Source organism: Ahaetulla prasina, chromosome 5 (assembly GCF_028640845.1).
Source record: "Ahaetulla prasina isolate Xishuangbanna chromosome 5, ASM2864084v1, whole genome shotgun sequence".
In the NCBI taxonomy this organism is placed as follows: Eukaryota; Metazoa; Chordata; class Lepidosauria; order Squamata; family Colubridae; genus Ahaetulla; species Ahaetulla prasina.
In genome coordinates, this window is record NC_080543.1 from 121780126 (window position 1) to 121808073 (window position 27948).

At 42.8% G+C, this 27948-nt stretch overlaps 1 protein-coding gene across 5 annotated transcripts in view; it reads right to left on the reverse strand.

Moving 5' to 3' along the window:
• Nucleotides 1-3064: 3064 nt before the first annotated feature.
• Nucleotides 3065-27948, reverse strand: part of LMO7 (LIM domain 7) — a 193121-nt gene continuing 168237 nt past the window's right edge. For all 5 annotated transcript variants that reach the window (XM_058186709.1, XM_058186707.1, XM_058186708.1 and 2 more), the window contains 11 exons: nucleotides 25351-25376; nucleotides 24039-24143; nucleotides 20654-20746; nucleotides 17795-19020; nucleotides 15938-15994; nucleotides 12510-12556; nucleotides 11024-11243; nucleotides 9828-10124; nucleotides 8000-8108; nucleotides 5058-5160; nucleotides 3065-3602 (listed from right to left, as the gene is read on the reverse strand). In XM_058186709.1, the coding sequence (XP_058042692.1) occupies nucleotides 3580-3602; nucleotides 5058-5160; nucleotides 8000-8108; nucleotides 9828-10124; nucleotides 11024-11243; nucleotides 12510-12556; nucleotides 15938-15994; nucleotides 17795-19020; nucleotides 20654-20746; nucleotides 24039-24143; nucleotides 25351-25376 (2306 nt within the window). In that variant the 3' untranslated portion in view covers nucleotides 3065-3579. The remainder of the gene's footprint in view (nucleotides 3603-5057; nucleotides 5161-7999; nucleotides 8109-9827; nucleotides 10125-11023; nucleotides 11244-12509; nucleotides 12557-15937; nucleotides 15995-17794; nucleotides 19021-20653; nucleotides 20747-24038; nucleotides 24144-25350; nucleotides 25377-27948) is intronic.

The following is a 27948-nucleotide window of genomic DNA, read 5'->3' on the forward strand; positions in this document are numbered from 1 at the left end:
CATTATGAAAATTTATGAACAGCCGGTCTACTCGCTGCTTCTTTGTTCTTTACCATGATTGTTGGCTCCACTTTTGGTGGAGATGTTTTCTCTGCCATTTTTAGCTTTGGGATCCGATTTTTTTTTTCCTAGTAAAAGTACTTGATTGCTCATCCCACAGGTGCTTTTCAAAAGACTACTGGAATTTTTTGGTTTGTCCTTGAAAAAGTTTTGCTTCTCATCCAAGAAGCTTCTCCAGTTCTGACTGAATGCTGGGGAATGATGTTCCCCACCATTCAGTCAGAACTGAAGAAGCTTCTTGGATGAGAAATGAAGCATTTTCAAGGAAAAAAATCAAGGAAGTCCGGTTGTCTTTTTGAAAAGCACATTTGGGAAAACCATGAACTGGGTAATTTAGAATCTCTATAGATATTTGATTGCTTTTATTCTGGGTTCTAGGCTAGAGTGGCATGGGGGCCCAGAGGTAGAGCTTTCACTTCACAATCAGGAGGCTGTGAGTTTAATCAAAGGTACCGGCAGACATTTCTCTCTCTGGATGCAATTAGTAATTGTCTGCTATGAACTCCACATAGGTGTCAGGAAGGGCACCCAGCCAGTAAATGTTCAAGCTCCATTCAGTCACACCATTTGATGCAAGGGATTACAGGGTCATTACAGGTCATTAAAAGGAAAAGAAATCTGGCTTCTAAATTATTGTCTTTTTTTCATAAGATATTAATTTCTATTCTTTGCTTTTTAATGTCATCTGCGGTCTTACGTAAACATTGGCTTTCAAGGCAAATACTTGTAAGATTCTTTGTCCAGTTATCGGATTACTTATAAGTTGATTTACCTGTCTCCTTGCAAAAAGTACAATGGTCCAAATCTTCTCTACTTCCATTTCTATGTAAAGGATCTGAAACTGGAATATAATCTTTGAATTTTCTCAAGATATAACAATATACCCACTCTTCTTTGCCTTTGGTGGGTAAAAATACTTCTTCACAGTTGCCCAAAACACATTCCGGTCGGAAAGCCCACATGGTCTTATTTAGGCACAAGGTGATCTTCAAGGTTTTGCCAACCTAGTGAAAAGAGGCTCATTTGGAAACTTCAATGTCATAACCTATGACGTTTCTAGTTATTTTTTTTTAATTCAATACAGCCACACATCCGAAGGTTTATCATTATAAATGACAGCGGTGTGGATTGCTCATCATCTGGTCATCGTGGCCATAACGGATGTGTTCGATTAAGGGGAGGGGGGTGCCTTCAAAACAAGGAGCTTGACTCAGGAGTGAAATGCTCCCGGTTTGGACCAGATCACCTGATCCGGTAGCGATGGCGGCGGGTGGTTTGGAGAACCGGTTGTAAAAAAAATGCTTTTAAAAGGTTCAGGCGATCAGGCAACTCAGTTGGGATCATCAGAACCCTTTAAAAGCTTTTTTTTCCCTCTGGCGATTCCAGCTGAGTTGCCTGATCATCACAGGCTTTTAAAAGCATTTTTTTTACAACCTCTTCGGCCAAAGAGGTTGTAGAAAAAATGTTTTTAAAAGTTAAAAAAAAAAAGTTGGCCATGCCCACCCAGTCACATTACCCCACACACACACCAAGCCACGCCCAGAGAACCGGTAGTAATAAATTTTACATTTCACCCCTGGCTTGACTATTTGTTATATCAGAGAGAAGCTGCACTCACACAATTCACTAAGCCAAAATGTGGCTTGTTCTTATCTTTTTGTTACATGAACCAATATGGTCTTATTTTTAGATGTGAATCAGGACACTCTTTGCGGCCTAGTTCATCTTCGGCCAGCTAATAAAGGGCATTTCATTCTCTTAGTATTTGGCTTTTATTTTGAATGTTCTAGACCAGGGTTGTCAAACTTGATTTCAATGAGGGTCGCATCAGGGTTGTGTTTGACCTCGGGTGGCCAGGGTGGGCATGGCCATGGTGGATGTGGCCAGCTTGACATCACACATGGGGGGGCTGCATTGGTCTGAGCATCTGCCAGTGAAAACTGGCCCTCGAGTTTCATTTCTGGCTGTGACAGCCTCCTGCAACCATCTGCTAGAGCAGCGGTTCTCAACCTGTGGGTTGCAACCCCGTTGGGGGTCGAATGACGATTTGCCAGGGGTCGCCTAAGACCATCGGAAATATGGGAAGTATAATTGCGAGTTGAAGAATCGCGCTCCAATGGTTGACTCCACAAGCCAGCTGCAGGCTCTTCAAATCGCTAGCCGAATTCGGCTTCAGGCGCGATGAATTAAAAAAGAGAGAAATCTTTGCTCTGATGTCTCCCTCTCAAGCCAGCTCCAATTACTCCCAATCGCTAGCCTAATCTGGCTTCAGGTGCAATAAACTTAATAGGGGAGGAGTCTCCACTTAAATGCCTCCGTCCTCAAGGCAATCGCAAGCAGTTCAGATCGCTAGCCAATACGGCTTCAGGCGCGATAAATTCAAAACAAAAATAATTTTACGGTTGGAGTCGCCACATCGTGGGGAATTGTATTAAAGGGGTCGCCACATCGTGGGGAATTGTATTAAAGGGGGTCGCAGCACTATAAAGGATGAGAACCATTGTGCTAGAGAAAACAGAGCTCGGGAGGGCCGTGTATGGCCTTTGCGAATGTCGTTTCTGGCTGCGATGGCCTCCTGCAACCCTCTGCCAGTGAAAATGGAGGTCAGGAGGGCTGCCCTCCTGAGCTCCATTTTCACTGGCAGAGGCACAACGGGCAGCTCCTTCGCTGTTTCCAGGGTGGCCCACAGGCCAGATCGGAGCACCCTGCGGGCCAGATCCAGTTCACGGGCCTTGAGTTTAACACCCCTGTTCTAAACAGATGCAGAAGTTTGTCAAACTTCTTACCTAAATCCCATTAAGTTTATTTTCGATGTACTTTCTAAATCTAGAATTTAAAGTTTCGCGATCTTGATTTCATTTCTGCAATGTCTAATTAAGAAGGAATGCGTGACCCATGCAGTTGGGCTCTTAACTTGGAAATGCCTTACCCAAAGAACCTCTCAAGTTACAACTTCTTTCCACACAATTTTTTGAGACATAACAAAGGCGTTTCGACCACCGTGTCTAAGTGCAGCATCAGCAACTTTATTTACAAATACAAAAGAAAACAGAAGGAAAAAAAATTCTTCAGTTATATCAACCTGTTTATGAGGTGCACGGAGAGTTACATTTTTCAAACACGGGACGATAAAGAATCTTTCACAATTTCCCCAGCTGGATTTCACCGTTAAAGCACAAAGGGATATTGAATAAAGTGAAGTGGACAGTTTTGAAAGGGCAATATTACTTAAGCGTAGCTTAACTTGAGATAAAGACTGCAACCACCTCTGCGTGTCTTCAAATGTAATTCTCACAAAAGTTCTGCACAGCTCTCTAGAATACGATGACTTTCTCATAAATACTTCAAAATAGGGGAAGTGGTTGTTTTTTTTATGAAGGATGCAGTGCATCTTCTACATGATCTAGACCAGGCAAACTTTTGGTCCTACAAAACACACCCCACTCCGAATATTTATAGATTTGAAGCAGCCATTTCCTTCTCCGTCTGTTGCAGAGGCTTCCTCTTCATAGGTTCGGATCACATGGCGGTTGTGTGTCCAGCTATCGACATCAGAAAGAAAAAGAGACAAATTGCTCAGCACGGAGGAAATTCAGATTTAAAAGGCTTAAAATAACATTATTATTATTATTTTAAATAAAAGGCTTGTTTACAAAATTAAATGATTACAATTCAGAATCAAGTTTCCCCACGTACTGTACACTTTACGACTTAGTCCTCGCTTAACACAAAGCGGGCTATTTTTAATTTTTGTTTTGTGGTGCATCAAATGAAATGTAAACAACTAAAAAAGGCATGTTATTTCTTTTCCCTTTCAATTAGAGGGACTTAAAAGGCCATTTACTCCCTTAGTTGGTGCACAATTGGCTCTTGGATATAAGCTGCAATGCCTTTGAAGCAGGGATGCTATTCAGCAGGTTCTAGAGAACCGGCAGAGGAAGTTTTGTGCAGTTTGGAGAACCGGCAAACACCACCTCTGGCTGGCCTCAGAGTAGGGTGGGAATGGAGATTTTGCAATATCCTTTCCCTGGAGTGGGGTGGGAATGGAGCTTTTACAGTATCCTTCCCTTGCCATGCCCACCAAGCCACGCCCACCAAACCACACTGCACCCACCAAGCCATACCCACAGAACCAGTACTAAAAAAATTTGAATTCCACCAATGCTTTGAAGTCATGAAAATCTCACATCAACTTATTCGGCTTTCTGCTACATACCATTATTTTATTGCACTGTTTATACTACACTTCTTTCCCATTTATAATAGCACTTAAGACTTATATTCCACTTCATAGTTCTTTATAGCACACTCTGAGCAGCTTAGTGTCACCACATTGTTCTGTTATTGAAAGAAGATAATATATCTAATTTTGTTTCTATTGTGAAATTGCTTTCGAATGTTGTGCTTGCGATGAAAAATATATATGAAACTTTTTGTTTTTGTTAACTAAATAGGCTTATTGTTTGTACATATTGTTGTGTAAAAGAACAAAGTTGCTGTTGTAATATTGTTATCTTCTACTGTGCTAAAGAAAGTTGGCAGTTGGTGCCTTTTTCTTTCCTTTTCTCCTTTTACACTACATTTTTTTTCTCTTCCCTCCCCCTCTTCTTAGTTTTTTTTTTCTTTATATTTTATATTTTGAAAAATCAATTTTAAAAAATCATACAGGAAACAAATGTCAGCACATTGGCCCCAACAATCTCAGTCCTCATTTTACGAACCTCAGAAAGATGGAAGGTTGAGTTAATCATGAGCCGGTCAGGATCAAACTGGCAATATAAGCAGAGTTAGCCTGCAATACTGCATTCTGTACCACCACAGCTCTTAATGGAAAAATAACCCCTTAGTTCAGAGCAGGCCAGCTTTTCCCTCTTCGATAGCTAACTGTCTAACCAAGCAAAGCATCTGATTTCTGAAACAAAAAAACAACTAAAAAAAAACCCCTTTCAGGATCAGGGAGCCTGTAATTGTGACTGGTTAGAGAAGGAGCATCTTACTTTTAAATCTGAGATAGCAGCTGTTGCAGAAGAGTTCGCTGTTCCGGATACGGACTTCTGCTCCAGCTTGTGATCCTCCGAGGTCCCCCTCGCAAGCAACACACTGTGCAGAGAAATCGGACAATTAGACCCGGTCACCGTGAGGATCGGAAGGCGAGCCAGGGAGTTTGAGAGCAAGAGGAACAGGGAGGGTGAATATCCTCCTATGCGAAGGAATCGTGGAGCGGGAGAAATAAACCAGACTTAAAAAGCTACACAGAAATGGAGATCCGCAGAATGAGTCACGTCTTGCTTTCTGAAACAGAATTGAACGTATGGCACATGGAGAAAGCAACGGTTTTGGCACCAAGCTGTTTCTTTGGAAGACTCCCGTGCAGATTTTTTGCGTTTCAGTTCAGCTAGCTTTCCTAAATGAGTTCCTGATGCCCTTCGCTTCATTGTAAATGTGCCTATTTCAAATGCATCAAGGAATGGTGAGGTGACAATCTCAGTCCTCATTTTACGAACCTCAGAAAGATGGAAGGTTGAGTTAATCATGAGCCGGTCAGGATCAAACTGGCAATATAAGCAGAGTTAGCCTGCAATACTGCATTCTGTACCACCACAGCTCTTAATGGAAAAATAACCCCTTAGTTCAGAGCAGGCCAGCTTTTCCTCTTCGATAGCTAACTGTCTAACCAAGCAAAGCATCTGATTTCTGAAACAGAATTGAACGTATGGCACATGGAGAAAGCAACGGTTTTGGCACCAAGCTGTTTCTTTGGAAGACTCCCGTGCAGATTTTTTGCGTTTCAGTTCAGCTAGCTTTCCTAAATGAGTTCCTGATGCCCTTCGCTTCATTGTAAATGTGCCTATTTCAAATGCATCAAGGAATGGTGAGGTGACAACCGTGACCAAATGCCCCCCCCCCCGGCAGTTGGGTTGGCCTCAACTCAATGCAGCTCATTGGCTAAAAAGTATTATACTATGTAACTAAGATAGTATTGCATTTAATAGTCTAGTCTAGTCTAATCTAAAAAACTAGTCTGGCCAATCTAAAGAAAAGAAGAATTAGGGGTGACACGATAGCAGTGATGCAGTATTTGAGGAGCTGCCACAGAGAAGAAGGGGTCAAATTATTCTTCAAAGCACCAGAAGGCAGGACAAGAAACAATGGATGGAAACTAACGAAGGAGAGAAGGATCCTGGAATTAAGGAGAAACTTCCTAACAGTGAGGACAATTAACCAGTAGAACAGCTTGCCTCAGTAATCGTGGTCACTCCATCACTGGATGTTTTTAAGAGTCTAGACAGTCACTTGTCTGAAATAGTATAGATTCTGCTGCTTGAGCAGGAGGCTGAACCTCCAAGCTCCTGTTCTGTTCTGTTCTGTTCTGTTCTATTCTATTCTATTTCTATTTCTATTTCTATTTCTATTCCTATTCTTTCTATTTCCATTCCATTCCATTCCTATTGCTATTGCTATTCTAATATACAGGTAGTCCTCTTATCTTGTTCTGGGAAGTCGGGGTGGGGGTGGGGGTGGGGGTGGGGGTGGGGGGTTTGAGGTAGAGATGGAGTGATGGTTAATGTACAGGATTATTGAAGATGTATAAATATAATTAATGTAGGGTCGGGTCTGCCCAGTTACCATTTTAGAACGGTGGGGAGAGAGAAAAGAGAGAGTAGGAGGTAGGAAAGAGGAGAAGAGGAAGGAAGAGGGGTAGAAGAGGGAGAAGGAAGGTGGAGGATGGAGGGAGGAGAGGATGTAGATAAGAGAAGGAGAGGAAGGTTTGGAAAGTAAAAGAAGGTAGAAGAGGGAAGAGTGTTAAAAAGGGGGGTGGTGACTGGGCAAGCCCGACTAATTGTATATAACTGTACATTGGATGAATTATTTGATATGATTGTAAAAATAAAACTTAAAAAAAAAAGAAGAGTCTAGACAGTCACTTGTCTGAAATAGTATAGATTCTGCTGCTTGAGCAGGAGGCTCAACCTCCAAGCTCTATTCTATTCTATTCTATTCTATTCTATTCTATTCTATTCTATTCTATTCTATTCTATTCTATTCTATTCTATTCTGTTCTTTCTATTTCTATTCTTTCTATTTCCATTCCATTCCATTCCTATTGCTATTGCTATTCTAATATACAGGTAGTCCTCTTATGAGCCATAGTGAAGCAGACATCCAAGCTGCATAAAGCAAACATCCAAGCTGCAATGGGTGAGGTTTTGTTTTGCTTTTTTGCCATTAAGCAGAAGTAAATGCCTTTTATCGGTGAAAAATGTAAGATCGTTAAGACCGTGATGGTGGGACGCTGCAAACAGCCCTAAATACTGGCTGGTAAGTGAATGCACAGAATGTGATCCTCAGAACTTTGAATTTGGTTTCATGAGCAGTCCTGGGAGGTCCACCGTCACTTCAGTCACTGAACAACCGAGTCATAATAGGAGGACTCCCTGCATACATTTAATGGCTTTCCAACGTCTTGCAAAGACCATTCGGGATGGCTTGCAATGCATATTAGCAATTCAGTATTTTGGGGATGCATTTATAGCTAAGCGCAGAGGAAGATCTGTGCAAGAGTTGGTTGCTTTTATGCAGCGGCAGCGGTGTCCTTTCCCTGCTGTGATGGCACTCACCCGTGAGCAATGTGTGCGAGGAAGTGGATACAGAAGGAAGCCCGAGACACAAGAGGGAAAAACCCTTATTGCCTGTTCTGCTTTATTTTAATGTGTTCTCCATCGGAGAAGCTTCACTCTCATTTGTCCGAAAAATAAAAGCAGGTCAGAGAGTCTAGCCACTATTGAACGTGGAAGGTTTCCCATGAGCAGACGGATTTTGTTGTGTTGGGTCTTGCACGTCACCCATAAAGGGAGGCTAGCAAAGCTAGGACGGGGGCATCGGCTTCCACGCAAACGGGCAGGACGTGCCCCTGCCTTTCACCGGTTCCCCCTCTCACCTTAAAACAATGTAAGTGATAGCAAAGGCCAAGAGATTCGATGATCATGGCCGCTCCTTTGCCCAGAGTGTTTCTGCAGCTGGAACACATTCGCTTTCCACTCACCGACCTAAATATAGAACAAGAATGTGGTTGAGAAGCAGATGGCAGAATATCAGCAACCGAACAAGGAAAAGGCAGGGCCACAGAAGGAGCAGTGAATCAAAATCCCAGGACTGCAAGGAGAAAAGCAGAAATGTTCTTCTCTGAGATGGAAATGAATCACCAGAAAAGAGTTACCTTCTCCAAACTTTAAATAAAATAATGCTATTACGCAACTCAGTTAACCTAAATCATTTAATCGTCCTATACATGGCTAAATGTCGGGAACAGCCCATCAGTTTGAACTTGGTTCCTTTTAGGTGGAAGACAGTTTTCACACTGTAGCATCTGTTTCTTATTTAGGCAACGTGATGCTCAACAGAAATGCCTTTGAAGTTAGGCACTATAAAAGGTAGCGAATGGGACTGAAGACCCCAGCCTGCCTCTTGCCAGTTGCCGAATCTGGTAACACAGAGATGCTTCTGGGATGGGGGAGCCTTTCCCCCCTTTTAGGCTATCAGGCAGCTTTTGCCTCTTTCCTGGAGAATGAGAAGCCCAGGCATCTCGGGTTCAAAGAAGGCCAACAAAGTATGCAAAACAACAACAGCCAGGAAAGGAATAAGCAAGTAACTTTGAGCACACTTGTAAGTTCTTGTTTAGAGAAAATGATATAATCAAATTGTTGGAATTCATTGTTGGAATGTATTTCCACACAACAACTAGAGTAGTATTCAGCCAGTAGATGGCAGTGTTTACAAGTTTGGAGGTACGGTATATACTCTATGCCCTTTTGTTCTAAGTAGAGTTTCCTGGTCAGAGTTAAAACAGTTAAGCAGTAAAGCACATGGTGACTGTACTCTTCGTTTGATCCGTGGTGCTTTTTTACACAGAATTTCTAACACAAATGATTAAAAACAAAAGGATTCAGAAATTTTGAAAAAAGGAACAGCAAAACAGATGCAAAGGTGTTCTGTTGGCACTGACTGTATCTTTTAAATCACCGTAATTAGATACTTGCTGAAAAAATGTTGCTTATTCTCCTGCAAACAGAAGCAGAGTGACTAAAGCAGAGAAAAACACACAATTGTTTCAAATGAAGGTATGGTATTTATAAATCTCCCTAAAATCAATGAATCAACCATCTCTAGCAGTATTAAGCCCCAGAATCACAGTAATTTCAGAGCAGTGGATGGTGTCTCAAGAAGACCGATTATTTGCTTTAGAGAAAGACATACAGGTAGTTCTCATCTTACAACCATTCATTTAGTGACTGTTTAAGTTACAACAGCACTGAAAAAAAGTGTCTTATGATCAGTTTTCACACTTAACAACCATTGAAGTATCTCTTTGGTTACTTGATCAAAATTCGGACATTTGGCTACTGACACATGTTTATGATGGTTGCAGTGACCCAGGATCAATTTTGCAACCTTCTGACCAACAAAGTCAATGGGGATGCCAAATTCACTTAACAACCGTGTCACTGCGGTGATTCACTTAACAACTGAAAAATTATAAAATAGAGCAAAACTCACTTAACTCTCATGCTTAGCAACAGGAATTTTGGACTTGATTGTAGTCGTAAGGCAAGAACTACCTGTATAATTATTTTTGTAGTATAACATACCCATTACCACTGTCAGGAACTCACAGATGATCTCAAGGGTTGCCAGGTTGTTTCTCCCCACCCCCCACCCCCAAAAAGACGAGGGAGAAACAAAAAGAATTCAGTAAATTCTTCTCCTACCTGTTGCGCTGTTGAGTCCCAGACTGAGAAGAAGTTGGCGATGGAGCTTGAGGAACAGAAGGTGATGTGGGGATGTGGGGCAAGGAAGACGTTTTCATAGATGCAGAGGAAGGGGAGGGAAGACTGGAAGATGGGGTGCGCATGTAGGCCCGATTGGAGGTGGACACCACTGGAGGAATATGCTGGCCAAATTCTTGGCTGCTTGACAAAGATGTAGAAGATGCAGACTGGTTCATCCAGGAATGAGGTCTCCAAGAGTTTGTTCTTGAAGAGTCAAGATTATCTAAGCTCTCACCTCTGGAAGAAAAATGTACAGTGGCTGCAGCTGATCATTCTACACAAAAGATACTACTATAACTGGAGAATAATTTTGGTGAGGTCTATGGAGATTCTCAGTCATCCAGGTCATGGTTGTCCCAAAGGACATAGACAAACCTCCAAGTGGCCTCAACAAATCTCTAAAAAGAATGCAAATGACCAGCTCCTTCCTAGCTCTTTTTTATAGAGGCATGACTGAGAGCGTTTTAACAAGCTGCATCACTGTTTGGTTCGGTGGCAGCAGTGCCTCAGATAGAAAGTCCATACAGAGAGTGGTAAGGGCAGCTGAGAAGATTATAGGAAGCTCGCAGTAACCAGTTATTCAGGTTACTGCTTATAAGAGCAGTGTGCTTAGAGCTCAAAGCATTGTTAGAGACCCCACACACCCACTTTACAATCTGTTTCTGTTGCTCCCCTCTGGGAGGAGGTTTTTAAGTATTTCTAGCAGGACTACCTGATTCTGTAATGGCTTTGTTCCTTAGGCCATCCGCCTGGTAAACTCGCAAGATTTGTTTTTCTTGCCATATACATGTCTACATCTGAACTAGACTATGTTGTTTCTTTGTATCACATAATATATGTGAGTATGTGCATAAGACGCACTGGCAGAATCAGGTCTTCAGTGCCTTCCGGAAGATTATTAGAGTGGGGGCCATTCTAATCTCTGGGAGGAGGATGTTCCAGAGAGAGGGAGCCACCATGGAAAAGGCCCTTCTTCTGGGTCCCACCAGGTGTATCTCCCTAGGGGATGGGACCCACAATATTCCTTGCCTCCCCGCTCTAGTGGGTTGGGTTAGATGTGACCAGCAAGAGACGGTCCCTCAGACAACCTGGTCCCAAGCCATGAAGGGCTTTAAAGTGACAACCAGCACCATTACCTCCTCATTCTACTGCCGGTCAGACTGAAGGGCTCTTTGTGAACGCTGGAGTTGCGTTGCCGGATCCAGCTGCTGTCGGTGTGCAGAGAGGTCCTTTTCTTCATTTCCTGAAGGATCTGCTGCCTTTCCAGCTCAGCAGCTGACAAGCCCTGTTCCTTCTGAGATCTTTTCAGCGAGTTGGTGGTATTCCAGGATTGCTCAGAAAACTTCTTCTTCAGCCCTAATTTGAATTTTTATTTTATTTTGTTCAGAAGATGAAAACACAAAATCCAAAAGGAAAAAAGGTTTAACATTGACAAAGCAAACCAAGACAATAACTTTAACAAAATGTGAATTAAAAAGAAGAAGACAAAACCACATATTATGCCCCCAGCTGAACGCTGACAAATCTATTGCAACAATAATAGCTTCCCCCCTTGCAAAGCTGGTTCAAAATTTCTACATCTATCTGCAACCCAACTGACCTGTCATACATTTATATATACAATATGAAAGAAAAAAATAGGTTATATAACAGCGAAGTTAAAGTTCAAAGCACTCTGTTAACAGTCTGTTATTGTGATTACTCATAGAAAATCTACACGGTTTCTTATTTACCACAAATCACACGAATCATTATCTCTGATCTATTCAGGATCTAATACCTTCATTTGGTTCTTAATCATTTGGGATTAAGAACCAAATAAGACCTAATCTGAAACAACGGGTATATACTTTGATGCTGAACTAAGCCAAGGGCAGAGAAAATCATAACCCTCGTTTATAATCATGGATACATGAAGTTATATCTTACAGGTAGTCCTCAACGTACGACCACAATGGAGCCCAAAATTTATGATGCTAAGTAGGACAGTTGTTAAGTGAGTTTTGCCCCAGTTTTTTACGATCTTTCTTGCCCCAAGTTGTTAATCACTGCAGCTGTTAAGTTAGTGAGCCACAGTGGTGCGGTGGTTAGAGTGAGTACTGCAGGCTACTTCTGCTGCCTGCCGGCTGCCTGCAATTTGGCAATTCAAATCTCACCGGGCTCAAGGTTGACTCAGCCTTCCATCCTTTCAAGGTGCGTGAAATGAGGAGCCAGATTGTCGGGGGCAAATATGCTGACTCTGTAAACCGCTAAGAGAGGGTGTAAAGCACTTTAAAGCAGCATATAAGTCTGTGCTATTGCTATTAGTAGCACGGTTGTTAAGTCAATCTGGCTTCCACACTGAATTTAAAAGTCGCAAAGGCGATCATATGACTCAGGGTCACTGCAACCATTATAAATATGAACCAATTGCCAAGCACCCAAATTCTGATCACATGACCATGGGGATGTTGCAACGGTTGTAAGTGTGGAAAAATGGTTGTAAATCACCTTTTTCAGTACTGTTGAAACTTTGAACGGTCACTAAACAAACTGATGTAAGTCCAGGACATCCTATAGTTACAGGTTCACCCTTCCTGGATTTCTGCCTGTTTTTCCCCCACTTTCCATGAAAGCACTTACCACTGGTCTGAGGATTGTCTAAATCAGTAGTTGATCTGGATTTATTTCTGGGGGGAAAAATGGAGAAATTATATTACAGAGGTTCTTCACAAGATGTCATATCACCTGAAACAGACATAACCATCTCACACAAAGGGTGCTGAAAAACTTCGGTGATTCAGGGATTATTTCTAAGGGTACCAATCAGGGGTGAAATGCTCCCGGTTTCGACCGGATCAGCCGATCCGGTAGCTATGGTGGCAGGTGGTTTGGAGAACTGGTAGCAAAAATCCCTGCCCCTCCCCGGCCCATATCCACCCAATTGCCCGGTTGCCTGCTTGCTGCTTCTTTTAAAAAATGCTTTTAAAAGGTTAAAAAAAGAGGTTCTGATGATCACAGCTGAGCCGCACGATAGTCAGAGCCTTTTTTTTTTACTTTTAAAAGCATTTTTAACAACCTATTTGGCTGAATAGGTTGTAAAAAAATGCTTTTAAAAGGTAAAAAAAGAGGTTCTGATGATCACAGCTGAGCCGTACGATAGTCAGAGCCTCTTTTTTACTTTTAAAAGCATTTTTTTACAACCTATTTGGCTGAATAGGTTGTAAAAAAAATGCTTTTAAAAATAATAAAAAAAAGATCACGTGCCACAACTGATCACCCACTGTGCATGCTGTTCTACTTATCCCATGCGTCCTTTTGGTGTGTCCTATGCTTGCACACACACCTCACATTTGGTGCATGGTACACACTGCGCATGTGCGTACACAGCACACATACACAGCCAGCGAACCGGTAATAAACCGGTTCAGATTTCACCACTGGTACCAATAAAGCACCAGAAACGATGAGTTCTCAGAGGAAACTTCAAGATATAACTTTAGTATTACTCAAGAGTACCCAAGAATAGAATTAGCATGTGGTTTTGCCTGTTCCAAGAATCTCAAGATTTTGGTCTGGGCCTTTTATATCTAGGCTGCCAACTTCCAATCTGTTGCAGATGTTGAGGATATATTTTTTCCAGGAGGAAAATTCATCCTAAGGCACGAAACCAGAATGGCATTTTCTCTGCCGAAAGTCCAGGCCTGGCTTTTATTAAACGGTATATCTGCATCTTTAGTGTCTGCAAATGAAGCACGCAAATCTAAGCCACACCCCTCATTAATGCAGTAGATGTCAGCACTGAAGTGACTACAGAGCTGGGGTGAAATGCTCCCGGTTCAGACCAGATCACTCGATCCGGTAGCGATGGCGACAGGTGGTTCGGAGAACTGGGTAGCAAAAATCCCTGCCCGCCCCCCCTGCCCAGCTGAGCTGCGCGATCATCAGAGTTGTTTTTTTTTACTTTTAAAAGCATTTTTTCTTCGGCCAAAAAAATGCTTTTAAAAGTAAAAAAAAAAAGCCTCTAATGATTGCGTGGCTCAGCTGGGATCGTCAGAGGAGCCTTTTGAAAGCATTTTTTCCTACAACCTCTTCAGCCAAAGAGGTTGTAAAAATCCTTTTAAAAGAAAAGCCTCTGACGATCCCAGTTTGAGTTGCCTGATCGTCAGAGGCTTTTTTTTTTCTTTTAAAGGCAAAAAAAATGCTTTTAAAAGAAAAGAAAAGCCTCTGACGATCAGGTAACTCAGCTGGGATCATCAGAGGAGTTTTAAAAGCATTGCTTTACAACCTATTTGGCCAAATAGGTTGCAAAAAAATGCTTTTAAAAGGTAAAAAAAGAAGTTCTGATGATCACAGCTGAGCCGCACGATAGTCAGAGCCTTTTTTTTTTACATTTAAAAGCATTGTTTTACAACCTATTTGGCCGAATAGGTTGCAAAAAAAAAATGCTTTTAAAAGTAAAAAAAAAAAGATCACGTGCCACAACTGATCACCCCCTGTGCATGCTGTTCTACTTACGCCATGCGTCCTTTTGGTGTGTCCTATGCTCGCACACATACCTCACATTTGGTGCATGGTGCACACTGCGCATGTGCGTACACAGCACGTATACGCAGCCAGCGAACAGGTAGTAAACCGGTTCAGATTTCACCACTCGTACCAATGAAGCACCAGTAAAATGGGAAGTAATAACTTCACGGCAGAAACTATGACTTCTCAGAGGAAATTTCAAGATATAACTTTAGTATTACTCAAGAGTTCCTAAGAATAGAATTAGCATGTGGTTTTGCCTGTTCCAAGAATCTCAAGATTTTGGTCTGGGCCTTTTATATCTAGGCTGCCAACTTCCAATCTGTTGCAGATGTTGAAGATATATTTTTTCCAAGAGGAAAATTCATCCTAAGGCACGAAACCAGAATGGCATTTTCTCTGCCGAACGTCCAGGCCTGGCTTTTATTAAACGGTATCTCTGCATCTTTAGCGTCTGCAAACGAAGCACGCAAATCTAAGCCACACCCCTCATTAATGCAGTAGATGTCAGCACTGAAGTGACTACAGAGCAGGGGTGAAATGCTCCTGGTTTGGACCAGATCGCTCGATCCGGTAGCGATGGCGGCGGGTGGTTCGGAGAACTGGTAGCAAAAATCCCTGCCCCCCACCCCCATGCCCAGCAGAGCTGCGCGATCATCAGAGGTTTTTTTTTTAACCTTTAAAAACATTTTTTCTTTGGCCGAAAAAATGCTTTTAAAAGTAAAAAAAAAAAAACCTCTGATGATTGCGTGGCTCAGCTGGAATCGTCAGAGGAGCCTTTTGAAAGCATTTTTTCTACAACCTCTTCAGCCAAAGAGGTTGTTAAAAAATACTTTTAAAAATGCTTTTAAAAGAAAAGAAAAGCCTCTGACGATCCCAGTTGAGTTTTCTGATCGTCAGAGGCTTTTTTTTCTTTTAAAGGCAAAAAAAAAATGCTTTTAAAAGAAAAGAAAAGCCTCTGACGATCAGGTAACTCAGCTGGGATCATCAGAGGAGCCTTTTAAAAGCATTTTTTTACAACCTCTTCGGCCGAAAAATGTTTGCAGAAAAAATGTTTTTAAAAGTAAAAAAAAAGTTGACCATGCCCAGTCACATTACCCCATCACCAAGCCACGCCCACAGAAACGGTAGTAACAAATTTTACATTTCACCACTGCTAGAGAGATCTTGGATGGATTCATTCCAGATTCCTCATCACCAGCCACCTGGTGGGCAGGAGGTCCCAGCCTAAAGACCTTGAAAGGGAGCCATTCCAGCAGCTTCCCAACACGGGGGACACCACATCTGTAATACTGATGCCCATGCTAGATAACACTGACAGAAGTTCAAAAAGGTTGGACAGCACTTGATTGTCCTGGTTTGTTCCTGCCCTGGATCAAACCATGAATCCAGCGTGTAGGGACATATTTAGGAAATGGTGTAAGTAAAAAAGAACGGAATCACTCAAAAGTGATTTACTTTCCAGAAGAGAAAGGCCAGGAAGCACCATTTCCTTCTGAAATTCCAAACAGAACCATTAGTAAAAACTCACTAATTTTTACCTGTCGACATTGAAGTGCTTTCCTTGCTCGTTGGAGAGTCTTGGTGATTCATAATGTCTGGAATAAAGAGACCATAAACAAGAGTTAGCTAGGGTAAAGTCCAAGTGCTTCTGACCATCCTTCCTTCCTTCCATCCATCTATCCATCCTTCCCTCCTTCCTTCCTTCTTCCATCCATCCATCCATCCTTCCATCCATCCATCCATCCATCCATCCATCCATCCTTCCTTCCTTCCTTCCTTCCTACGATCCATCCATCCATCCATCCATCCTTCCATCCATCCATCCATCCATCCATCCATCCATCCATCCATCCTTCTTCCTTCCTATGATCCATCCATCCATCCATCCTTCCTTCCTTCCATCCATCCATCCTTCCCTCCTTCCTTCCATCCATCCATCCATCTTCTATGGCTGCCCATCTCAAACCAATAAATGGGTTGTGAACAATTATAAAATCATAACCATAGATAACCAGGAAATTGGGCCCTTCCAGGGGTGAAATCCAGCAGGTTCTGACAGGTTCTGGAGAACCGGTAGTGGAAATTTTGAGTAGTTTGGAAAAACCGGCAAATGCCACCTCTGGCTGGCCCCAGAGTGGGGTGGGAATGGAGATTTTGCAGTATCCTTCCCCTGCCATGCCCACCAAGCCACGCCCACAGAACCGGTAGGGAAAATTTTTAGATTTCACCCCTGAGCACTTCACATACTAGAGTCTTCAGGACCAGACACATAGGTCTTCAAGGATGTTGGGGCCATCCTAATCTCTGAAGAGAGAATGTTCTAAGGACAGGGGCTATGACAAACAAGGTGTATCCCCTGGTTCCTGCCAGCTGACTTTCCTTGGTTGATGGGACCCGTCCTCTGTGCAATCACCAAAGGACAGACATTGCCTAGGCTAGGAGTGGCCCTCATGTTTGATCATCTAGCTAAAAAATGTGCTTAATTCTCTGGATCACAAGTTCCATAATTAGTCTTCGACAAGCATCTGAATTAGGAATATGGATCTGTACACTACAATATAGCAAATGATTGACTTGAACTTCCCATGTCAATTTTTACCATCAGGCCTCTGGCCAACATAGCTGCTAGATCATGGCAACTAGTGTTTTACTGGCAAGCTATATTTAGTAGTAAGACTGTGACCTGTAGAGATTGTTGAGATTATCTGAGAAGTTCATGGAACATAATTGGTGTGAAGGCTTTTGAATAAGATAACAAAGCAGCATCAAAATATATAGGCATCAAAGAACCAAATGCTCCAAAGCAGCACCAAAGATAGCTATGGATGGAAGTCTGTGAAGAAAAATGGTCCATAGCAACCCATTTCTCATCACACCATGGTTTTAGGGGATTCAATTAACTTCTTAAGGCAGGGGTCTCCAACCTTGGCAACTTTAAGCCTGGAGGACTTCAACTCCCAGAATACCCCAGCCAGCAAAGCCAGCAAAGCTGGCTGGGGAATTCTGGGAGTTGAAGTCCTCCAGGCTTAAAGTTGCTAAGATTGAAGACCCCTGTCTTAAGGAGTCTGAGGAACACTTTCTGGATGCGGGCACCCCGGCAAGCCCTTTCCTCAATTTTACTAAGCAGAGAGGGCAAATACTCACACTGCATACTGGGACAAAGCTTCCATCAGAAATACTGGGAACTAGGGAGGGAAATCACATCTATTTACTGTCTGGGAGCTAAGAGAAGATGGCACAAGTCTCCCCACAGACCCAGGCCCATTTTGGACACTAGTTCATAAAGTACTATGTTTTTGTGTCACATCATATATTAATAATCCAGTTTTTATAGAATTTCCATATTTTTTCCCCTAAACCTTAAATCTAAGATTATAGAATAGAATAATGCAAACCTTTGATACTGAAATCTTTGCATTGAAACCTCCTTGACTGGTTCCACCAGCAGCTTTTGAGATGCTTGTTCACGATACCTTGGTTCCTTGATAGGTTCCACTAACAGCTTTTGAGATGCTTCTTCCTGGTATCTTGGTTCCTTGATTGGTTCCATCAGCAGGTCCTTAGATGTTTCTTCCCAATACCTTGGTTCCTTGATTGGTTCCATTAGCAGGTCCCGAGGTGCTTCTTCCCGATACCTTGGTTCCTTGATAGGTTCTACTAACAGCTTTTGAGATGCTTCATCATGATACCTTGGTTCTTTGATAGGTTCCATCAGCAGGTCCTGAGGTGCTTCTTCCCGATATCTTGGTTCCTTGATAGGTTCTACTAACAGCTTTTGAGATGCTTCTTCCCAATATCTTGGTTCCTTGATAGGTTCCACTAACAGCTTTTGAGATGCTTCATCATGATACCTTGGTTCCTTGATAGGTTCTATCAGCAGGTCCTTAGATGTTTCTTCCCAATTCCTTGGTTCCTTGATAGGTTCCATCAGCAGATCCCGAGATGCTTCTTCCCGATACCTTGGTTCCTTGATAGGTTCCATCAGCAGATCCTGAGATGCTCCTTCCTGATACCTTGGTTCCTTGATAGGTTCCATCAGCAGGTTTGGAGATGTTTTTCCCTGGTATCTTAAATCCTTGACTATTTCTACATGAGTTTTGTGAGTTACTTCTTCCCAAAGCCTTGGTTCCTTGAATTGTTCCAGCACTAACTTTTGAGATGTCTCTTCCTGATACCCTGGTTCTTTGATGGGTTCAAAAAGCAGATTCTGAGATGTTTTCCCACCATGGTTTGGTTCTTTAATTGGGTCCATGAGAAGGTTTTGAGATGTTTCTTCCCAATGCCTTGATTCCTTGACAGGTTCCACCTGTGGTTTTTGAGGTACTTCTTCTGGATAACTTGGTTCCTTTGCATAGAATACTGTGTCTTGTCCATTCCATTCCTTCCTGTTTTCTATTTCTTGTAACTTTCTCTTTTGCTCCACCTGTAACACTCCTTGTTGTTGTAAGCTGCTTTTTGCTAGCTCACTATCTTTCCTCTGATTCTCCGGCTTGCTTTCCTCTTCCCAATTTCTTTCAGAACTAAGATAAGCAGTCCTGTTACTTCCATTTCTTTCCCACAAGGAAGTTGAGGCTTCCTGTATACTCCCGGTCATAGCAGGGGATGTCAGGTTAGTCTGTTCCTAGAAAAGAATACAAGTTTTGCAGAAGTTAAACTCAGAAAAGAAATAGTGGTGAATATCTGTAGCTCAGGTGTCAGATGAGGGTGAAGATTTGTTCTTCAAGCTTGTGGGTTAGTTTCCAAACATTTCATTACTACGCTAGGTAACATCTTCAGCGGAGTTTAGGGGATGTCAGTGTCAGTATTCTATGTGGGACAAACATCACATTAATTAAAAAACAGGATCTACAAACACTGGCTGGCAGTCAAACGCCACGATCCCAAAACCTTACTCTCTACCCACACCAACACCAAACAGCACCAGTTGGATTGGAACAACACAAAAATCATTGACCGCGCTACTACCTGCCAGGCTCGTGAGTTCATCAAAGTGTGGCACTGCACAAGTAATTCCATCAAGGGGCACAATGACCTACAACCAGCCTACCCACTGCTCAGAATCTAAATCAACCACACAGCCAACCAGAGACAGCATTGGTCCTCAATCAACCTACACAACCCCCCAACCAGCACTTCACCTCCCAATGGCCCTCATTTGATGTACCTTCCCCATCACAACACCCATCACAAGACTCTCACTGATGACTCACACCTGACCCATCACAAAATTCATCAAAAGATCATCGCTTGACCTGATGCCTAATAAACAGAACACAGACACTGACATTCCCCAGACTCCACTGAAGATGTTACCTAGCCTGGTAATGAAATGTTTAGAAACCAACCCACAAGCTCGTAGAACGAACAGAAGAAAAAGTTAGGTATGTTTTGCTATGACTTGAGGTACACATGCTTGATCTTTCATCGGAAAGATATTCCAGGTAAGAATAAAGGTTTGGATCAGCGGATTAAAACAATCAAGCAAAAGATATTCCACCTGTCTTTGGAGTTGACTTTATGTCACTTCATACCATCCGGTTCTCTAGCTGATTGTCTACATCAACAAGCAAATTCTGCTCCTAAGAACAGAGGAATCGTCCATAATACAGGTAGTCCTCAACTTGCAACTGTTTGTGTAGTGATCATTCGAAGTTAGAACAGCACTGAAAAAAGTGAGTTAGGGTCATTTTTCACACTTACAATAGTGACCAAAATTGTGGGAACCTTTTGGGAAAAGTGTATTTTTGAGGTTTGAGAGCTCATAACAAAATTTCTCCTTAGTTCTAAGTTGGTTCTCCCTTTGATTAGTTTCCACCCATTGCTTCTTCTCGTGTCTTCAGGCCCTTTGGAGAAAAGGCTGATCCGCTCTTCTTTGTGGCACCCCCTCAAATATTGGAACACTGTTATCATTGTTAGAACAGAAGGTCTCCTAATTTTAATTTTCAACTCTGCGGGGCCTGAGAACAATTCCTAGACTTTGGCAGTTCATTTGCGATTTTTTTTTATTCACACCTAAGGAAAGGCAAAGAGTTTTCTTGATGGGTTTATGTCCAGGTAGACCAAAACACCCTGCAGAGTTTTTGTTGTTGTTGTTGAGGTTTATGTTTTCTCTATATTCAGCTTTTTCTCCACAAAGCCACAAGAACGGCCTGAGCTTCTGCCTTCCAGATGTTATTGCTTTAGAAACAGCCTTGACAAGCTCAAGAGCAAATTTCTGCCAGAGAGGTCAAACCACAAAAAGGCTGAGAACTGACCTCCTTTAAGTAGCTGGAGATGTCCTTTTCCGCCTCCTGCTGGGCTTTCAGCCACTCTTCCTTAAGCCTCTCTTGCTCACGTTTGTACTGCTCCTGATGGGGAGAAGCAAATCAACACAAAGTCTTATGCAAATGCAAAGACAAACCCCAGGAAACAGGATATTTTCCCTGCCAGACACACCCAGCAAGCTGTTCCCCTTTGGTTAGCAACACCATGCAAAATATTGGACTATTTGGGAGTGCAAGGGAATTAAACAGACTGAAATGAGATAGAAGTCGCTGTTTGCAGGTATTTTGGCCTCCTGGGTTGTTGCTGCACCCTGTTTCTCAAAAGAAACGACAATGGCCTTTCCCCAATTTATTTTTTATTTGTTAATCATATATAAGATAACAGGTAAAAGTATAAACATAATTTGGATACATGAAAAGAGTAAGTAAAAAAGGAATATTAGGACAGGGATGGTGAGACGAGTGCTCACAAGACGCCCTTACAGACCTCTTAGGAATGAGGTGAGGTCAACAGTAGACAGTTTAAGCTTAAACTGTCTACTGTTGACCTCACCTCATTCCTAAGAGGTCTGTAAGGGGCGTGCGTAAGAGCACCTGCGTAAGTTTTGGGGGTTTGGGGAAGAAACTACAGTTAGGTAGTGCATTCCAGGCATTGACCACTCTGTTACTGAAGTCATATTTTCTGCAATTGAGTTTGGAGCAGTTTACCTTGAGTTTGTATCTATTATTTGCTCGTGTATTGTTGTGGTTGAAGCTGAAATACTCATTGACAGGTAGGACATTGTGGTAGATAATTTTATGTACTGTGACCCAAACCCTTCACACGCATGCTAAAGCTGCGGTGACCAACCCCAGAAGCAAACTGCATTCAAGTTGCAACCATTTTCCAGGTATAGCTCTGACATAGAATAGAACTTTTACATAGAAATGGAAGAGACCTTGGAGGTTATTCTCCAGCCTCATCATTGTAGGACATCTTTGCCACAAGCATCATAGATGGATGGCACATTATTTGTCCCAGGCTTTTGACAGCACCTTGTTTTAATGTCTGGATAAAAACGTTGTTTTGGAATCCTTTCTAATTTCATAGTTCTGTCTAGACTTTTTATTTTAATCCAAAGTTTATGGAGCAGGTTCTGTCACTCGGAGATGAGAGAAGATACAGAAGGCCAGAAATATAGCCGCAGTGCTGATTTAATCAATGCAATCTTGTAAAATTCTTGACGAATTATTCAACATGCTGTTTCCCCCATAAACTTTTACCAACTTGTTAAGACCTAGAATATGTAGTAAAAAAAGCTACAGGAGGGCCTATATCACGGGTCGGCAACCTTAAACACTCAAAGAGCCATTTAGACCCGTTTCCCACAGAAAAGAAAACACCGGGAGCCACAAAACCCTTCCTAGTGCCTGACTATTTCCTGAGAGGCCACAGAACTAGCTTCTGTAGTTGAATTAAACATTGTTTTCTTCTGAAAGTTTTCTTTTCTCGGATTTATCCATGATTGGCCTACTAGGAGTCGAAAAGCTCAATAAATCACATGCCAGCAGGCATCACACATTGGAGGTTGAAACATGTTTTGAGTGACAGGGAGCCGCAGCAGACAGATGAAACAGCCACATGTGGCTCCAGAGCCGCAGGTTGCTGACCCCTGGCCTATATTTTGCCCCTTTTGAAGCTTCTCCCTCTGAGGGCTCCTTGGTGCTTCTCTGAGCTTGGTGGTTTCCTTGCAGATGTGTTGTGTCTCGTCCGATCTCACCACAGCCGGGGCCTTCTTATCTGCTTCCGAACATGGAGGAATGTCCTAGTATGCCTCCCAGCCCCAGCTCTGGCTCCATGCCCAGACAGGCTGAAGAGGAGGAAGTATCTCCAGCCCCCAGCTCTGGCTCCATGCCCAGGCAAACGGAGCAACTAGACCCCTCCCCCTCCTCCACAGCATGTGAGCCTGAGGGAGGTCAATTGCCAACAGCTGCAGACTGGAGTGACCCTCGCGTCAGAAGACTTGATAGACGGAGGCAACAGAAGGAAGGGAGGGGCAGGCCTGGATAAGTGCTGAGTCATGGAGCCACACCCCATGGCCTATATAAAGGACCTGCTTTCTGGCATTCTCTGAGTCAGGCAAAGTCTAAACATATCTTGCTGAAGTCACTTTCTGGTCTCCTGCCTGCCCTGAGGACTTTGCTAGGACTTTGGCAGAGCTGCAGAGGCACGCCTGATTCGGATTTCCCTGACCCGGCCGTCAGCGGAGGAGTGGGACACGACAAGATGTTCCATTACCCCAACTAGGTAACATCACCACTGCTACCTAGTTTGGGTAGTGAAACGCCTGCAAAAAAAACAACTAAGCTCAGAGAAGCTCCGAAGACCTCTTGGTTCCTTATCTATTGCAAGGAGGGAGAGGAAAAAAGACTAAAATGTTACTTTTATTACCTCCTTACTTTGCCTTTCTGTCAGCTGCATTTTACAATGGTCTTTCTCCCTCTCCCTCCCCCATTGCAACAGAGAAGGAAACGAGGGGTCCTTGGGACCCTCTGAGCTTGCTTGTTTTCTTGCAGAAATTTTATTACCCAAACTAGGTAACATCGTCAACAGCACTTACGATGTTACCTACTTCGGAATGCAACGTCTTCAAGAAAACCACCAAGCTGCGAGAGCACCAAAAGGATCCTTCATTGCAACCCTGAGCTGACAATCTTCTCCTTTATTGGCTCTTTCCTCTAGCCCAGGGGTGTCACACGCAATTTCATTGAGAGTCACATCAGGGTTGTGTTTGACTTTGGGGAGCCGGGATGGGTGTGGCCAGGGTGGGCGTGGCCAGCTTGACATCACTGTCGGGGGGCACCTGTGGTGGCCCAAGAGATCTGTCGGCAATAACGGGTTCCCGAGCTCCGTTTTTGGCTGGGATGGCCTCCTGCAACCCTCTGCCAATGAAAACGATGTTCGGGAAGGTTGCGAGTGTCTCTCCTGAGCTCTGTTTTTGCTGGCAGAGGCACCACGTCATGGCCCTTCACTCTTTCCAGGTCGGCCAGATGCGGCCTGTGGGGGTGCTTAGATCTGGCCCACGGGCCTTGAGTTTGACACCCCTGCTCTAGATGGATCTCCAAGATCTCTGAAGGAGACTCAGTCACCAAAATATCCCCAGCTTTATATGGGCAAAGATCCATCGATAGCTGCTGGATGGGGAACCAAATGCACCACAATAGAATCGCCCTGCCAGTGTAAACCTGTAGGTAGCATGCTGGGGCAGGGCTTCTATCCTCAAGTGCTTTACGTAGAAGTGAGGCCCTGAGGAAGGGTCAGCAACCAGAAATGCTTTAGTCAGGATGTTCTGCCCTAGCTCTAGCAGGAAGGGTAACCACAGAGTTTCATCCAGACCTGGAGTAAGCGCTCCTGCTCTGCTTGCCATTTCTCTTGCCTTTTTCTTTCTTCTTCTTGATCCCAAGTCCAACGGCTGGAAGCCACAATGGGTGGGACAGGGAGCTGCAACGTGAAACAAAAGGTTAGCAGGCCCAGAGGGTTCTCCACAGATGGCTTGCAAAAGAAGAATGCTGGGCTGGAGTTCACCTTTTGATAAGAAAAATGGATGCTGAACCCTTTGCAGGGCTATAAATAGAGTTGGAAGGGACCTTGGAAATCTTCTAATCCAACCCCTTGCTCAAGCAGGAGACTCCCTGCTCAAGCAGGAGACTCTCTTCAGAGCTCTAGTGATGGAGCACCCATAACTTCTGGACACAAGCCATTCCATTGATTAATTGTTCTCACGGTCAGGAAATTTCTCCTTAGTTCTAGATCAGTTCTCTGCTTGATTAGCTTCCATCCATTGCTTCCTATCCTGCCTTCTGGTGCTTTGGAGACTAGCTTGACCTTCTAGTCTTTGTAACAGCCCGTTAGATATTGGAACTCTGCTATTATGTCACCCCTTCTTTTCATTAAACTGGACATACCCAATTCCTACAACCATAGGTACAGGGGATAAAGCTTCCCCTCCAATTCAACCCACCTGGAATCCAATCTAACCCTCTTGATGAGAAGGGAGAAGGGAGAGGAAAACTTTGGGGAACAAATTGTCAAGAAGATGGAAGGAACATCTGCCTCTCTCAGGTTCTTGGGAAGGACTTGATAGTTGGATAAAGGTAAAGGTAAAGGTTCCCCTCGCACATATCCTGTTTCCTCCAAAATAAGACATTCCCCTGATAATAAGCCCAATCGGCCAAGCGCTTATTTCAGGGTTCAAAAAAATATAAGACGGTCTTATTTTCGGGGAAACACGGTACGTGCTAGTCATTCCCGACTCTAAGGGGCGGTGCTCATCTCCATTTCAAAACCAAAGAGCCAGCGCTGTCCGAAGATGTTTCCATGGTCATGTGGCTGGCATGAGTAAACACCAAAGGTGTACAGAACACTGTTACCTTCCCACCAAAGGTGATCTCTATTTTTCTACTTGCATTTTTTACATGCTTTCGAACTGCTAGGTTGGCAGAAGCTGGGACAAGTAACAGGAGCTCACCCCATTACATGGCACTAGGGATTTGAACCGCTGAACTGCCGACCTTTCGATCGACAAGCTTAGCATCATAGCTACTAAGCCGTCGCGTCCCTTGATAGTTGGATACAAATGCCAAGTCTAACCTAACCATCTGGTTGACTGATTGTTGACTGATAATAATAACAATGGAGTATTACTTACGTCAAGTATTGCAGGTTCCTGGCCTCCTGGATGATTTACAAGATTAAAAAAGAACAAGAAAAGAGTGGAAAATCTTTGTTACTCTTATCTTGAAGAAACCACTTCAACCCAAAACCGAAGGCTGCCCTGGAACCACCCATTTTTCCGATCAAAGACTCATCTAACATCTTCCAAAAGGCAAATAGTTCTTAAGATCATAGAAAGGAAAATCCTTATACAGGTCGTCGTCGACTTACAAAAGCTCTCTTAATGACCATTCAAAGTTATGACCGTCCTGAAAAAAATGATTTATGACCGATTTTCACACTTACAACTATGGTCCATGATTAAAATTCAGATGCTTGGTAATGGGCTGATATTTAGGATGGTTACAGTGTCCTGAGGTCATATGATCGCCTTTAGCAATCTTCTGACAAGCAAAGTCAATGGGGGAGCCAAATTCACTTAACAACCAGGTTACTAACTTAACAAATGCAGTGATTATTTAACAACTGTGACAGGAAAGGTAGTAAAACCGGGCAAAATTCGCTTAACAACCCTCTCGCCTACCAACAGAAATTTTAGGTTCAATTGTGGTCATAAGTCGAAGACTAACTGCATTGATTTCATACTTACACCATGAATTGCAAGTTTTTCTAATCAAGTCTGCCATACATAGACAGCAATAAAGTATTGGTGGTACCCTCCTTGATTATTATGCCAGCACACCAAAAATAAACTCTGAGAAGACAGTTTAAGGAGAAGATTTCCAAGAATGCTAGAATACTGTTTTGTCGGGGAATTCACATTTCTGCATCATTTCCAACCATCTCTTCTTTGCAAAATAATATCCCAATCCCCAACCAATCAAACATGGTCTTTGAAAACAAACATGCCACGCCAACCTTGGTAGGCTGATGGGGCGACATCTAGAATTTTGAGCAATTTTGAGGACGGCGAGCTGAGATTTTATTTTTAAAATCATCGTTGCAATGGCCGCAGTCGTTGAGCCGAAGTTCAAGGCTAAGAAGTTTATCCAAAAGCATTAACAGGAGGCAGAAATGGAATTCAGCCCCAGCGTTCAGGCGTCACATCCCTTTCACATGAGTTGGCTCATGCAAAAAATCCCAGCCCTGAAGAGCCACAAACTTCAAGAACCGCTCCATTTTTCTTTTATTTTTCCAGAATAGAATAGAACAGAACAGAACAGAATAGAATTTTTTTTATTGGTCAAGTGTTCCTTGTTTCACAAGGAATTTGTCTTGGTGCATATGCTCTCAGTGTACATACAAGGGCCTCTGGTGGCTCAGCAGACTAAGTCTGTCTGTTATTAACACAGCTGCTTGCAATTACTGCAGGTTCTAGTCCCACCAGGCCCAAGGTTGACTCAGCCTTCCATCCTTTATAAGGTAGGTAAAATGAGGACCCAGATTGTTGGGGGGGCAATAAAGTTGACTTTGTATATAATATACAAATGGATGAAGACTATTGCTTGACATAGTGTAAGCCGCCCTGAGTCTTCGGAGAAGGGCGGGATATAAATGCAAATTAAAAAAAAAAAGATACGTTCATCAAGAATGGGGCACACACCTAACCCTCTTGCCCCAGATCCAGGGCCTCCCAAATTGCTTTCTGGCACTGGACTCTATGGTTCTCCTGCACAGACCTGGACTTCCTCTTGCCTCTTCCTGCAGTGTCACCTTCATCTCCCCACTTCCTTCCTCACTAGCCTGGGTCACCTGCTCACTTGGCCGAACCTTCTTCCCCATGCCAGACAATTTGAGAAACAGTGCTGGCCTCCATCTTTACTTTTCCACAATTGCTTCCCAATTTACTGTGTTCAGATTATATTTTAACTTTTAGGTGATCCTGCTGATAAGACTTAGTGATATGATGTAAGAAAATTAAGGCCTTTTGGATAAGAATTTGGTGGATTATTCAAAATGTACTGAAGAAGAAGATAAAGTTCCTGCCACAATTTTTCCTTTTGGGAATCATAACGGATTGTACAGGGATTGAGACTAAATTGATTCTGAATTTAATAACAGCAGCAAGACTGTTGATTGGACAATACTGGAAGAAAGAAGAGATACCTACAATAGAAGAATGGATACTGAAAGTCATTAATTTGGCTGAGATGGCTAAAATCTCAGCTTTTTTAAAAGACAATACGCAGGAAAGATATTTAATTGAATGGAAAAAATGGATTGATTATCTACAAAACAGATATCAGATTAAGAAATATCAGATTGCCTTTGAATAATTAGGAAGTTATTTTATGTAATGGGGAGGGGGTTGGGAGATGAAAAGCTTTGGATGAGGTTAATTGGATTGGAAGGGAAAATTTTATTCTATGTTTGGTTTATGTATAACAATACCTTGTGATTGACCTGGGAAGCGGGAGGGGAAGGGAGGGGAAGGGGGTTTTCTGGGAGGGAGGGGGGAAAAAAGGGGGGAAAATGTCTTTGTTTTTTTTAAAACTCTTTCAATAAAAAAAAAAAAAGACAGTGATATGATACAAGTCCAGTTTTCCCTATAATGCTTCCAAGAGTGTGTGTGTGTATGTACGTGTGTATATGTACAAACACAAATATACATATACATATATTCAGTATAATG